The sequence below is a fragment of the Ornithodoros turicata genome, chromosome 2 (assembly GCF_037126465.1).
Source record: "Ornithodoros turicata isolate Travis chromosome 2, ASM3712646v1, whole genome shotgun sequence".
NCBI classification, from domain to species: domain Eukaryota; kingdom Metazoa; phylum Arthropoda; class Arachnida; order Ixodida; family Argasidae; genus Ornithodoros; species Ornithodoros turicata.
In genome coordinates this window covers 15,411,238-15,423,466 of record NC_088202.1, presented here as the reverse complement: position 1 = coordinate 15,423,466, position 12,229 = coordinate 15,411,238, and the positions used below count along the sequence as shown (strand labels likewise).

General features: G+C 46.7%; 1 protein-coding gene across 1 annotated transcript; it reads left to right on the top strand.

Moving 5' to 3' along the window:
• Positions 1 to 4,426: 4,426 nt before the first annotated feature.
• LOC135384335 (uncharacterized) lies at positions 4,427 to 4,738 on the top strand. The gene has a single exon (XM_064613541.1). It carries the CDS (start codon positions 4,427 to 4,429, stop codon positions 4,736 to 4,738), a length of 312 nt encoding a protein of 103 aa, XP_064469611.1.
• The last annotated feature ends 7,491 nt before the right edge of the window (positions 4,739 to 12,229 follow it).

Below are 12,229 nucleotides of genomic sequence, written 5' to 3'. Positions count from 1 at the left end.
CCGTAAAAACCCGTACGGACCTTTCTTCCCTCCGGGCTGTTGACCCACAATTCGCATGAACCTTTAAACACGTCACACCTAACCCTTTAAATACCATGCCAATGATGAGGACGGTGCCCAGAAGAAGAACAGTCTCTGTTCGAAATATCGGCGGCTTCTGTCCTGAGGCAACTCCCTTCCTACATCTCTACCGGTTCGCTGGATTTCTACCCATCTACCCTATATACCTGTTATGTATGTACGGGGGAGTTCAAAAAAGGACCGAACTTTAGCTCTAATGCTTTTATTCGCTGTACTGCGTCAGCCTAAACACTCTCGCCCTCAAAGTATTCCCCTGTGCTGCAAATGCACTGTTCCAAGCGTTTCTTCCACTGCTGGTATGCTACGTGGAACGCATCTTCTGCGTTCCACGTGCGTACACTCTAAACCCAGTGACGGATAGGTGCCGTCTGATCAAGTGGCACATTTTTTTTAAAAATGTGCCACATGACTTCAAGGGGCACGCGGTGCCTGCGATAGCTGCAGGTGCCATGTGGCCCCTGAAGCAACTGGTGCGGCATCCCTGCTGACGCCAGGAGCCACAGTGTACCGGACGTATTGAAGGGTTACTTGTAGCCACTAATACGCGAAACACATTGCGCCTCTCGAGTTCCCTAACAGAAAAGTTACCTGCACGCTTCGCAAAAAAAGAAAGAGCAAGGAAGAAAATGCTCCAAGCACATCGAACATGAAACACCAAATTTTATTGGCTTGCACATACCTTTAAATTTCGTCCAGTACATCATCGTTTGCCGAATGGAAAGCATACACGGTTCACTAATCACAACACACACATATGGAGCACACGTTGCAAGGACACACAACCCATCCGATGATCCGGTGCACCAGGCAGTCCTCCGAACGACGAACACACAATCCTCGAAACTTCGAACAGGCTGGCACTGAAAGCTCCGTGAAAGCTCCGTGAATGAAGATCCGGAGTGACGAACACGACGGTTCCTCAAACGAAATGGCCGACGAACAATTGTCCAACAAGTGGCAACAGACACCAATTCCATGTGAGAAGCAGTTGCAATCTTTCACGTGTATGTGTGACCGTTGAGACAGGAAACAACCTGTAAAGAAACCGAAGTGAATATCCCACTGGTATTGTTCCGACGTTAATGCTGGAATAGTACTCCATTTTGTAACTCACCTCCTCGCAATCGATACAGTCCCACGGTCACCTATAAGAAAATAATACAATTAACCTCGCTTGTAATGTACATCTTCGCTTCACCGATGCAGCCGATCCTCTCCTGCCGCCATTTGCAATGCGTCCACCGTCTGCAACAGAATGTACTTCGATTGTTAAACACGAGTAAAACGCAGGCGTCGTACGATGCATCACAGCTGGGTTGGCTTACCTTAAGCAAAGATGAGACCTGTACTTAAAAAGCAAGGTGTCATCCTTCTCAAAGGCGAGGTTGCAACGCAGACAGCGTCAAGAAAGCGGGAAGGAACGCCCTGCGGGAGAATACGTTGTGCCGTGTCACTCCTCATCGGCGGAGCGCGGAACAACGAAGTACGCTCCAACGAAGGCACGCATATTCAGCCGGCACACGAATTGTTCAACAAGCACACGAGTACATGGTTCAGGAGGCACAAAGCCGTTTCATACCAACGTGACGGCTTTGTACCTGCTGAAATTTGGCGATGAGGATCGCTGTGCTTGCTATTTGATAACCGTTACGGCTGCTTCCAGACGGTTACGGCTCTGTACCGGCTGCACTTTCTGGGGGAACTTTTTAACTGGCACATGTCCGTCACAGGATTTAGACTGTAGATCCCTCGTCGCATTGAATTTCCTATATCATCTGAGAGCAGCACCCTTTCAGTGTTGTCCACAGTTTGGGGAAGGGGGAAAAGTCTGCTGGAGCCAAGTCCTGCGAATAGGGAGGGTGCATTGCGACTGATACGTTGTGTTTGACCAAATAATTATGGACAAAGAGTGACGAATGTGCGGGGGCGTTGTCGTGGCGCCATGCTAGTTCCTTGCACAGTAATGGACTCTTCCTGCGCACAGCATCTCGCAGACATACTAAAACGTCTTTGTAAAGCTCCTTGGTAACCATTTGACCACGTTCTTCGAATTCGTGATGAACAATGCCGTTGCAGTCACAGAAAGCAATCAACATCACCATGACATTCGTCCGACAAATCGGCGCTTTCCTCGGCCGAGGAGTCCCTTTCCCCGTCCACTGCGGTGACTGCACCATAGTTTCGGCATCGTAGCCATAGACCTAAGTCTCCTCTCCCGTTATGATCGATTTAAGAAAACTCACATCTGCATTCGCATTGGCAAGCAGCTCCTGGCTGACTTCAACACGAGTCCCCTTTGGTCGTCGGTTAACAAGCGTGGGACGAATTTTGCACTGACCCGTCGCATTTGAAATGTTTGCTCACAAAACTTCATGACACGACCCGACGCTGACGCCCACTTCATCACGGACCTCTCGCACCATTAACCGACGATCTTCGCGAATCACGGTACTAATTTTCTGCACACCTTCGCCATCCGTTGAAATGGATGGTCGTCCAGGCTTCGGGTCTTCAGTGACCGACATCCTGGCTCCCTGGAAGCGTTTAAACCAATCGTGGCATTGCGTTCTGGTCGTGTGGCCTTCTCCGTGCGCTTGGCGAACCAACTGAAACGTCTCCGTGAAGTTCTTCCCAAGTTTGAAACTGAATTTTACACACACACGCTGCTCTTCAAGCTTTTTCATTCCTAAACAGTCAAAAACGCGACGAAGGACTTCGGACTGCGTGTAGTCCACTGACTGTAACTCGGCAACAAACGGTGACAGGAAACTCAAATGAACAGCAGTCCGTTGAATAGGAACACCGGTACCCGTGCACAGTGTGCGAGCGCCCTCTGTATTCTGGAGGATGCACCGTTTGAGAAGGTCGGCCTTTTTTTTAGCACCTCTCGTATATGCATGCATGTGCGCGTGCGTGAGCGTTCGTGCGTGGCTACAACTTGGACCCTTGCATCAAAGTTTAAGATGCTGGTTCATTATTCCGAACTAGTGAGCTAACTCCACATAGAATTCAAAGGTACTACACTTGAGGAAGGGGACTGCGGGCGAGTCTCGTCGGTTTTGATCCTCGTGTGATGCATTAGATATCTACTAAACTTTGATCATGCAGCGTAGCGTCATGCGTCATGTAGCGATCACGTAGCCTACATGCCGCATGTTCAATGGTATAGCACGTCTTCTTGCTCCGCTCACACAGTCTCCAGATGTAGCAAAATTTGGAAATTATTCAACTGATAGCAGCCACATCCCGCAGCATCGTAGGATGTAGTCTTGCACGGGGGACTGCAGCAACCTCCTTACACAACGCTTGGCAATTAAAGGGCAAGTAAAAGTCGCTCGAGAATGATCGCGGCCCTGTTTAATTCATCAACCAGTTTATCAGGAACGGTTATGCATATTTCCTCTCAGTGGTGTCTCATCACTGCAATTTACATAAATGTCCCGAAGAATCATCAATTCGTGCATCATGGTCCTCCATAGATCTTCATCCTGCTGCCGTGGGTGGGAGATCGTCCCTCGTTTGCCAGTGAAAATTCGTCTTGATCAGACACGCGCGGCAGTGACCACATATTTTAGTGGGTCGTACGCTTTTCCCTTGGGTATACATTAAAAAAAAGACAGCGCTGCCGCCCCTGCGCATGCGCAGTGGTAGACAGGGCCGGGTTGCGAGCTTTAGGCTATTTTTCGGGAATAGCGTGCGTGCACTAAAGCTTTTGCTGGGGTATCTCGCTGATCCGGCTAGAATCGGCTGCTTTGGACTTCAGTGTTTCGTTCGCCAAGATCAATAAGCAGAGTACGCGCAATATACAAAATAACACCGCATATTACTAATAGAAATTCCTACATCTTGCTTAATAACATCTAGTCAGTTCTCGCAACATTAGCGCCTCACGTTACGGGTCACATAACTGGCACTCTGTCCAACACCACCTATAGTCAGTGACAACACGCAGTCATACACTTGACCCCGCCCCCACACAAGAATCGCTCCGCGCGCGCGAATGTAGTGCGGCGTGGCCAAGTGAGAACTGGGGAGAGAGAGAGAGCCGGCACTACATCACAAAGCGAGGGCGTCGTGCAAAGGCTGGTAGCCAATCGCAGGTGTCTTCCACGGATGAGTGGGCGGTCCCAATTGTAGGAGTTAAGTGGTCACTGACTATAAGCACGGTCCCTTGATAGCTTCCTGGTCACGCAGCTTCTCCGTAACTCTATGGGGAAGCTTTGCCCAGGGACCGGAGCGCCCGCGTGGTGGCGCTGCCATCGGAACGCGGGAGAGAGACGCCTGCGTCTCCCATTGCAGTACACGTTTTTCGGATGTTGTCGCGTTATAACCGTGTGCTAGCAGCATGCCAGAGACATGCTGTGTTACCAAATGTCGCTCTGGGTATTCGGGGGGTGGCAAGGTATCCATGTTCGCGTTTCCTGCGTATTCTGACAAGCGTGAGAAGTGGAAACGTGCCATCCATCGCATTGATGGTGGGCAGTTCAGTTTTGACTCTCCACACACACGTGTCTGCGAGAAGCACTTTGACCACAGCGATGCCGTATGGCACGACGAACTCGTCATCGACGGCGATGAAGTGCTGCACAAGCGTGGAAAGTCAAAGCTTCGAGAAGATGCAGTGCCGCGCATATTCGACGGCTGCCTTCGTATCTGAGCACGCCGAAACTGCGAAGCCGTTCCGTCAGATAACGATGCCCGGGAAACAGCCCCGTAAAAAGAAAGCGTCTGCCGTAGACACCGACAACGAATTCAGTGCTTTTATGGATAGAATCTCAAAAGAAAATTACTCATGCAACTGGAGCTTTTGAGCTGATTTGGCTCCCAGGGATGTCAACATTTGTAATAATCGTGTAATCGCGATCTAGTGATCGCGTCAAATACTAAGGCAGCGTTCACACGAGGCAGCTTTTTCCAGCAACTATGAGCAACTTTGGAGTTATTGGTAGTCGGCCGACACCGGCAACCTCCAGCAACTCGAGTTGCTCGTAATCGCTCCTCGAACGAAAACTTGAAAAGTTGCTCGCGCGCTGGCCAGTCAGCGAGAGGAGTACTGTCACGTAGCTCCCGAGGGCGTGGAGGATTTCGTTCGTGCATTCACGGGTTCAAATCCTGCACATGCAGCTCAGAAATGACTTGTTTCTTTTTTTACGAACGTCACGAAGATATGTCAATTGCCATTCTAGAAGGTAATAATCATCTATTCGCGCAAAAAAAAGACTATAAAGGAATAAGGAATAAATAAGGAAAAGACTCCGCCAGTTGGATTCGAACCCACACTCTCCTGTCGCCGTAAGGTTGCTTGTGGGTGGAGCTACCGAGTTGCTACATGTGAACGCGGCCTCTGAGTGGTCATGTAACTGTCTGCGATTAACTGTAGAACATCCTTTACACGCTAAATAAAGTACGCATTATTAAAGTTGTTTAGCATGGCAGGATAAAAAGGGCGCTCGAGATTGATTCACGGAAGCATGTCGGATACATGGCGGTTCCTTTCAGCCTCGTAATAGAGATGAGGTCGAGACGATAGATAACTAAAACAAGAGATGAACGACAAGGACACAGCGGTTAAATTTCGTGACATGTCTGTCAGTCGGGATCTTTTTAGACGCTACACTTTTGTATACAATTGCAACAATTGAGAGTAACTCATCTGGTACCTCGTGAAAGGACTGGTGTGATTGCGATCGGGCGATCGCGTCAATTAGTACGCCGTCATGGGCGCAGCACCTGTCCGCCATTAACTGTAAGAGGTATACTGTACGCACTAAGTAAAGTACAGATCACCTTACCACCGTGCCCTATGCACATAAACTGCGCTAGAATCTCCGGCTGAGGGTTTGAAGATAGGAGACTCGCGACAATACATCCGTGCCACTCGAAGTGGTCGGCAGCAGCTTTCCGCATAAAATAATGCCGAACAAAAAACGATTATTCGATTATAGTTGCTGCAACGTAGCAGGAAACCATTGCAACAAATAATTTTCTCGTAGGATGTCTGGAAAAGCGCAAAAACAACACTGCATCTGCCGTTCCCATGACTGGCCCGAGTGGAGATTCTACCGCGTTCCGATCGCGGCGCCACCACGCGGCTCCCGTTGTCCCTAGGCCAACTTTTTGACGGAGCTGCATGACCAGAAAGCTATCAAGGGACCGTGCTATAAGTTACAGAAAGCGTGCGCGCTCGTCGACGTGACGAAATACTTAAGAGTCAGCCAATCAGGACAGTGTTTTCAACGGCCGTAGCCAATCACGAACGCGCTTTCAGACGTAGTGTCCATGGAGAAGAATTAACCACCGTCGTTTGCGAGATGATTGCACGTCCCTCGCGTACTAAATGGGAAAACTTGGAAATAAAGCGCAAAACGGTCCCGATCTTTCTCAAAACTCATTTTCCTTGAGAGCGCTTTCATTTTTTGTCTAAATATTGGGTCTGCAGGTTCCAGGTGAGCTGCAATCATTTGCGGGTTCTTGAATTCGCAGAACGATGAATCGCAGTAGCAGACAGTTTCTGACTCTTAATTGAAAGAGGGAGAGGAGGCAATGCACAACCTTTCTCTATCTAGGAAGTGTTGCTCGGATTCGCGCTACTGAGTGACGTCAACCTCATTTTGTCTCTGATGGCGTTCCATGTATGAGTGGAAGGGTGCTGAAACGCTTGCGGATCAGAAACCTCAGGCGCGCGATACGGCCGTTGTTCTTGCACGTGCAAATCGCCGCTGCCAAACAGAAGAAAAAATAAATAAATAAAAAGTAGTACATTGAGGAAGTCTCACTGCTCCTTTCAAAGGTAACATCTCATTACGGCCGAAGTTTCATTACGGCCGAAAGTCTCAATACGGCCGAAAATCTTTTAATCCCGAAGTGTCTCGTTACGGCCAAATCTCATTACGGCCGAAGGTAGTCTCATTTCGGCCGAAGATGTTTCATCACGGCCAAAAAGAAAAAAGAAGCATCCACCATATTATCAATCGCTGTGTTTTATGCTTCCCAAAGTGTGTCCGAGGCGGTGTGACCCCACGGCTTGTGTCACACACAATGGTTCATGCACACAATATTGCGACAGTGTTTCATGCATCCCTCGTGAAAAATGTTTTTATTGTCATGCTGTGTCACACGATATTTGTATGTGTTACGCCATTTTATCTCAGTATTCGAGCAACATCCTAGTCGTTGGTTCTGTAAGCAAACTGGGTGTGTGTGTGTGTGTGTTCTGAAAAGTTACTCCACAAGGGAGCCCACTGGGAGCTCCAAGAGCAACATGACTTATGACCATGATCTTTTCCTCCACTAGCTGCCTTCTATAATCTACGTCCACCTGAAATTAAAAAAAAAGTACATAAGGCGCTGAACAAAACGACATATGCTCTTGTGTGATGATGACCATAAGACATATGCTGTCAAGCAGACTTTTTTCATATATTCAAAACATATTCAAGAATTATGAACAATAATGACAATTACGTCATAATGATGCAGCTGCATGGCCAGGAAAATATTTCAGGAGGTGTTTTATGAGCCTTTACATGGGGTGGAGGAGTCCCAGTCGTCAGTGCTTTATCCAGACCCCCCTACACCCCCCAAATGTTCAGTGACGCCACCCTAACTGTTTTGCCTATGCACCCTCTACAGGGGGTGCCCTTGCGATTTCAGCTTCAGACACGTCTGTAATGATATGTTAAGCTGTAATGACGTAACTATAATGATGACCCCCCCCACACACAATTTTTTCCAACACCCCTCTCGTGCTTGGGATTCTGGATAAACCACTGCCCCTCGTTCATTTTCGTGGGGCACTACATTAGTGCTTATGCCACTGCACTGATGTCACAATGTTATAAGCGTGTGTCACTCTGGGCATTCGGAACTACTCTAAGCTACAATATGTAAATTCAGAATCAGTATATCCGAAGGGTAAGCATCAGATGTTACCTGCCGGCTTCATGCTGAAACGCGTGTGCGCAAAACACTTCCGCCGTGGTGGGCGACGTCGTGAGTGTAATCATACACGCAGGACAATTGCGGGCACATGGAGTAGTGGCAGCAACCTGAAAACGATACATTTTCTCGTTATATATGAGTAATCAACAATATACTTTCCCACATGTTTCGTTTTGTCATTTGTAAGAAGCACTAGTAAGGGAACAGCACTTGGTTGGTCACATGCAAGCCACAACGCGAAAGGTGCCGATATTCCGATTACGCGATCAAAAATTAAAAGTCTAGAACCATGCACACTTCCCCATGCAACTACTTCCCCAGCATCGTGAGACATGACACCCAAGTATTCACGTACAGTGTAATGTGAAAAGTATGTAAGTGTGTATGTAAAAGTAAGTGTATGCAGGAATGAAAAAGATGCCAACATACCTGTAATCCAGTGTCTCATAAGTTTGCTTCGTTTCTGTCAGCTACCATGAAGTGCAATGCACGTTGCAAGTTTCGTTTCGTCATGCTCATTGCACATTGCTGCACATATCGCAAGCGTCACGCGATCCCACGTGACCTCTTTTTGATCAGTGAAAATAACTCGCATCATGGACATATATGTTCATCTCAGCGCTAATCACGTTTTGCATGCTATAGAAGGAGGGGGGATCAATACTCTTTTTCGTGTTTTGATATCTTATTATTTTGCTACTCTCACGCTCTCACTTCGGATGGTGTCTAGCAACGTTGGGTATCTCGTTTCTTGTGTTAGCGAGCAGTTGTAGTTTACGACGTAATAATATTATCTATCGATTTGTAGTGCTGTAACGTGGAAATTAGCGGACTTAAGCGGCTCTCTATTTTCCGTCGTTGTCTTTCGAGCAGCGCGTGTTGTTCCGGTGAAAATTGAGTTGGATGAATCGTCACAGTCCCAACGTACATCGCGCTGTGTTGACCAGGGCCGAGAACCAAGAATTCTGGTGAGTTATGCTTTCGTAGACTGTCTGGCTTAGCAGTGTGTCATCCACACATAGTTGCATTCTCATACGAGTAATTTGACTGAATCGAAACAGCCGAAGTGCCTGTAATATATGTAGCTCGGTGCACCGTTTGTAGTTCGTTGCGCGTTTGGGAACAACAAATTCATTCGAAGTTAAGACACCGATAATGCCGCACCGTACAGCAGCATTTATCATTGTGAGCCATATTTCATTTGTTAAAATTTGTCGTCATATTTGTTCAAAAATAAAAGCACAAGTCGGCATACTTGAATTGATTTCCTCGAATTGCTTACCGCGAATATCTGTAAATGTTGCGCAGGCTTTTTCACCGTACTAAGCGCAAAAGCATATCTGATTAGAATAAATATTTCAAGACGAAGTCATTTAAGTGCATTGTTATTTATAGCTATTTTCCATTCCAGTCATGTTATGTGGCTACGCGAAGAATTCCCAAAAAAAAAGAAAAAAGAAACAACATGGCTAATAGGATGTTGCTGCCCAGGAAGTCTTGGCTGAAGAGGTGATCTGTTAAGATTACCAGTGTATCATACGGTTCTGTTGTGAAGTGAAAAATTGTGTAGTAGTGCACGAGTGCTAATTCATGCACTACTTTTATAAGAAGAAACGAGAAAAGGAAAGTTATGCATGCATCATTTCATGAATTGTAATGTATCACTGTTTCATATTCATATGTTTCCATGAAGTGAATGAACTAATGCAACTAAATTCATGTCATGGTCATGCATTGTGTTTACCTGGAAGTCACATTTTTAAGGCTTGTCGTTTTTTTTGTCTGCATGAAGATTTAGCCTTGTATGAAATAACGGACACATATCAACATGTATGCAGCTTGTGCACATTAAAACCAGCCATGTAGAGTCAACTGCCTGTTTTTTTTAATATTCTAGCCTATTCACGGTTGCTCTTTGCTTCTTGCAGGTCTACTCGTTCCAGAAGCAAGAATTGTACCATTGTAAAGCGAATGGAAATAAACTGACGTCGACTGAGATAGGTGTTCCTTCTTGGCCAGTGACTGTAGGATGACTCAAGAAAAACGTCACAACAAAGCCGATGTTCATCTAGCTCTCCACAAGTAGCTAACTCCACATAGTAGCCTGCTGCTTCACAGCAACATCAACACTACCTTAGGGGTGCACACATTACACAATATGCTGCATTGATCATGATAAAGCAGCACAAAGACGCGGACAAAGAAGGAAGACAGGACGACTGCTAACTCTCAACTGGCAGTTTTTACTAAACAAAGCATGTTTATATACACAAAAGAAAGGTTGGTGCCTGCTCCTAGTCACATGACACCATCGGGTTACACTGCAACGTGTTCCCGAGATAACTTATCTCCGCGGGGGAGATAAGCAATGCTGCATTGTGCTGTGGTATGATAACATACTGATTGTCCCAGAATATGATAAGTGTCCTAAGGGCGGACTGCATGGCTTATACCCTCAGGAATGTATATCCATACCTGGCTGCAACATTGCATGTCAATACACGTTACAATGCACATTTTGACTTTTGGTCGTTATGAGACATCTTCGGCCGTAATGAGACTACCTTGGGCCGTATTGAGACTTTGGCCGTAATGAGACACTTGGGGATTAAAGGATTATCAGTCTATCGAGACTTTCGGCCGTATCGAGACATCGGCCGTAATGAGATACAATCCTTTCAAAGGTTCTAAAAACGTAGGATTCAAAAGAGAGCTACAGAAGTGCATCCGCACCGTCTTCTTAGAGGCATGTTTGGTTATGTTCTTCGTTTGGTTTGGTTGTGTTTTTTTATGATGTGTGGTTGGTTATGGATGTGTTAATGGCTTACAAACTTGTCTACGAAGCAGGTCACAGGTTCGTTCTCCAATGGGTTCCAGCCCATTACGGTGTCGAAGGCAATGAACAGGCTGACAGCGCCGCCGAAACAGCTCTCTCGTCTCGGGGACGGACGCGTATTTCACTCCTGAGAGGAGACCATCGGTCCGTACTTCGACGAATCCTTCGACGCCTCGTGACTCCTCTGGCTACTCGCCACTGAATTAGACCGTCAACCGCGATATGTCGAGTAATATAAAATCTGGTCACACGCAAAGGGCACAGCTTGTCAAGAAAGAACTGGTAACTATTTCTTACTCTGTGCGGGTGGAAAATTGCTTAGTAAACTAGGTTGTATAGACATGTTCCACCAAATTCACGAATAGCACGTATTTACGTAGAGCGCTGCATTCAGGGGACCATTTGTAAAGTTAAGTGACTATTTGCAGTCCTGGGGAGTAAAATTCGGAGTCAGGGGAATAAAATGGGAAGTAATTGCAATCTAGGAGAACTAGAAGCTGCAGTTACTCCTCTTTCTACTTTTTTTTTTTTTTTTTTGCGTGTGGGTTATACGGCCAGGCTGACATCCTGTGGAAAAGCGTATGTATAATTATGGGACGAGTAATTATCTAAAATTTAATAATTATCTCATTAATTAGTTGTCTTCACGGAAAATCGACATAGCAGAATTGGAGCCAGCCCTTACTTGAATCAACCCTCTTTGTTTTTATACCCTGAAACGAGCACGTACTTTGAGATATAAATCCATAAATTGTGCTATGCAAATGATCTGAAACTGAAAGCACTCACCTTTAGAGCGCAAAAAAGAAAAAAAGGAAAATCGCTTGGCGTCGGAGAGCCACGTGTTTTGGCAGCGATGGAGCTGGTTAGAGTAACACTGATCTGATGGCCAGATTGTCCGCTTTCCGCAGCCCAGATACGCCGAAGGGCACGTCATTCCTTCGCTTGAGAATATCGTAGTACGGTGAGCTAGAATGACTGGTGTGCTTACCGGCCTATCCAATGCATGGGAGCGCTTGGTCGCGGACTTGGCACTCGACCACGTGCGATTGTTTACATGGATCCGCTGAAGCTCGCTGCGCGCCTTGCGGAAGGATTTTTGTGGTGATCCGAGGTACTCTTCTGTTTCGTATCACATGCCCTTTCCGAGAAATGCAGAGGGTCGCACCGCACCGACCGAGGAACGGAACAGTATCGATGGGTGGTTGATCAAGGGCATCACGAACTCAGTGCAAGGTCGTTGCTTGCTGAGGTTATCTCTCACTCTCTTGCAATTGATAATTTGTTGCTTACAACAATGATCATAACCGATGCAGCAGTAGTCGGTCTGTGCATATCGCTGTATTCTCGCTCAGACTTGAGGGATATTTG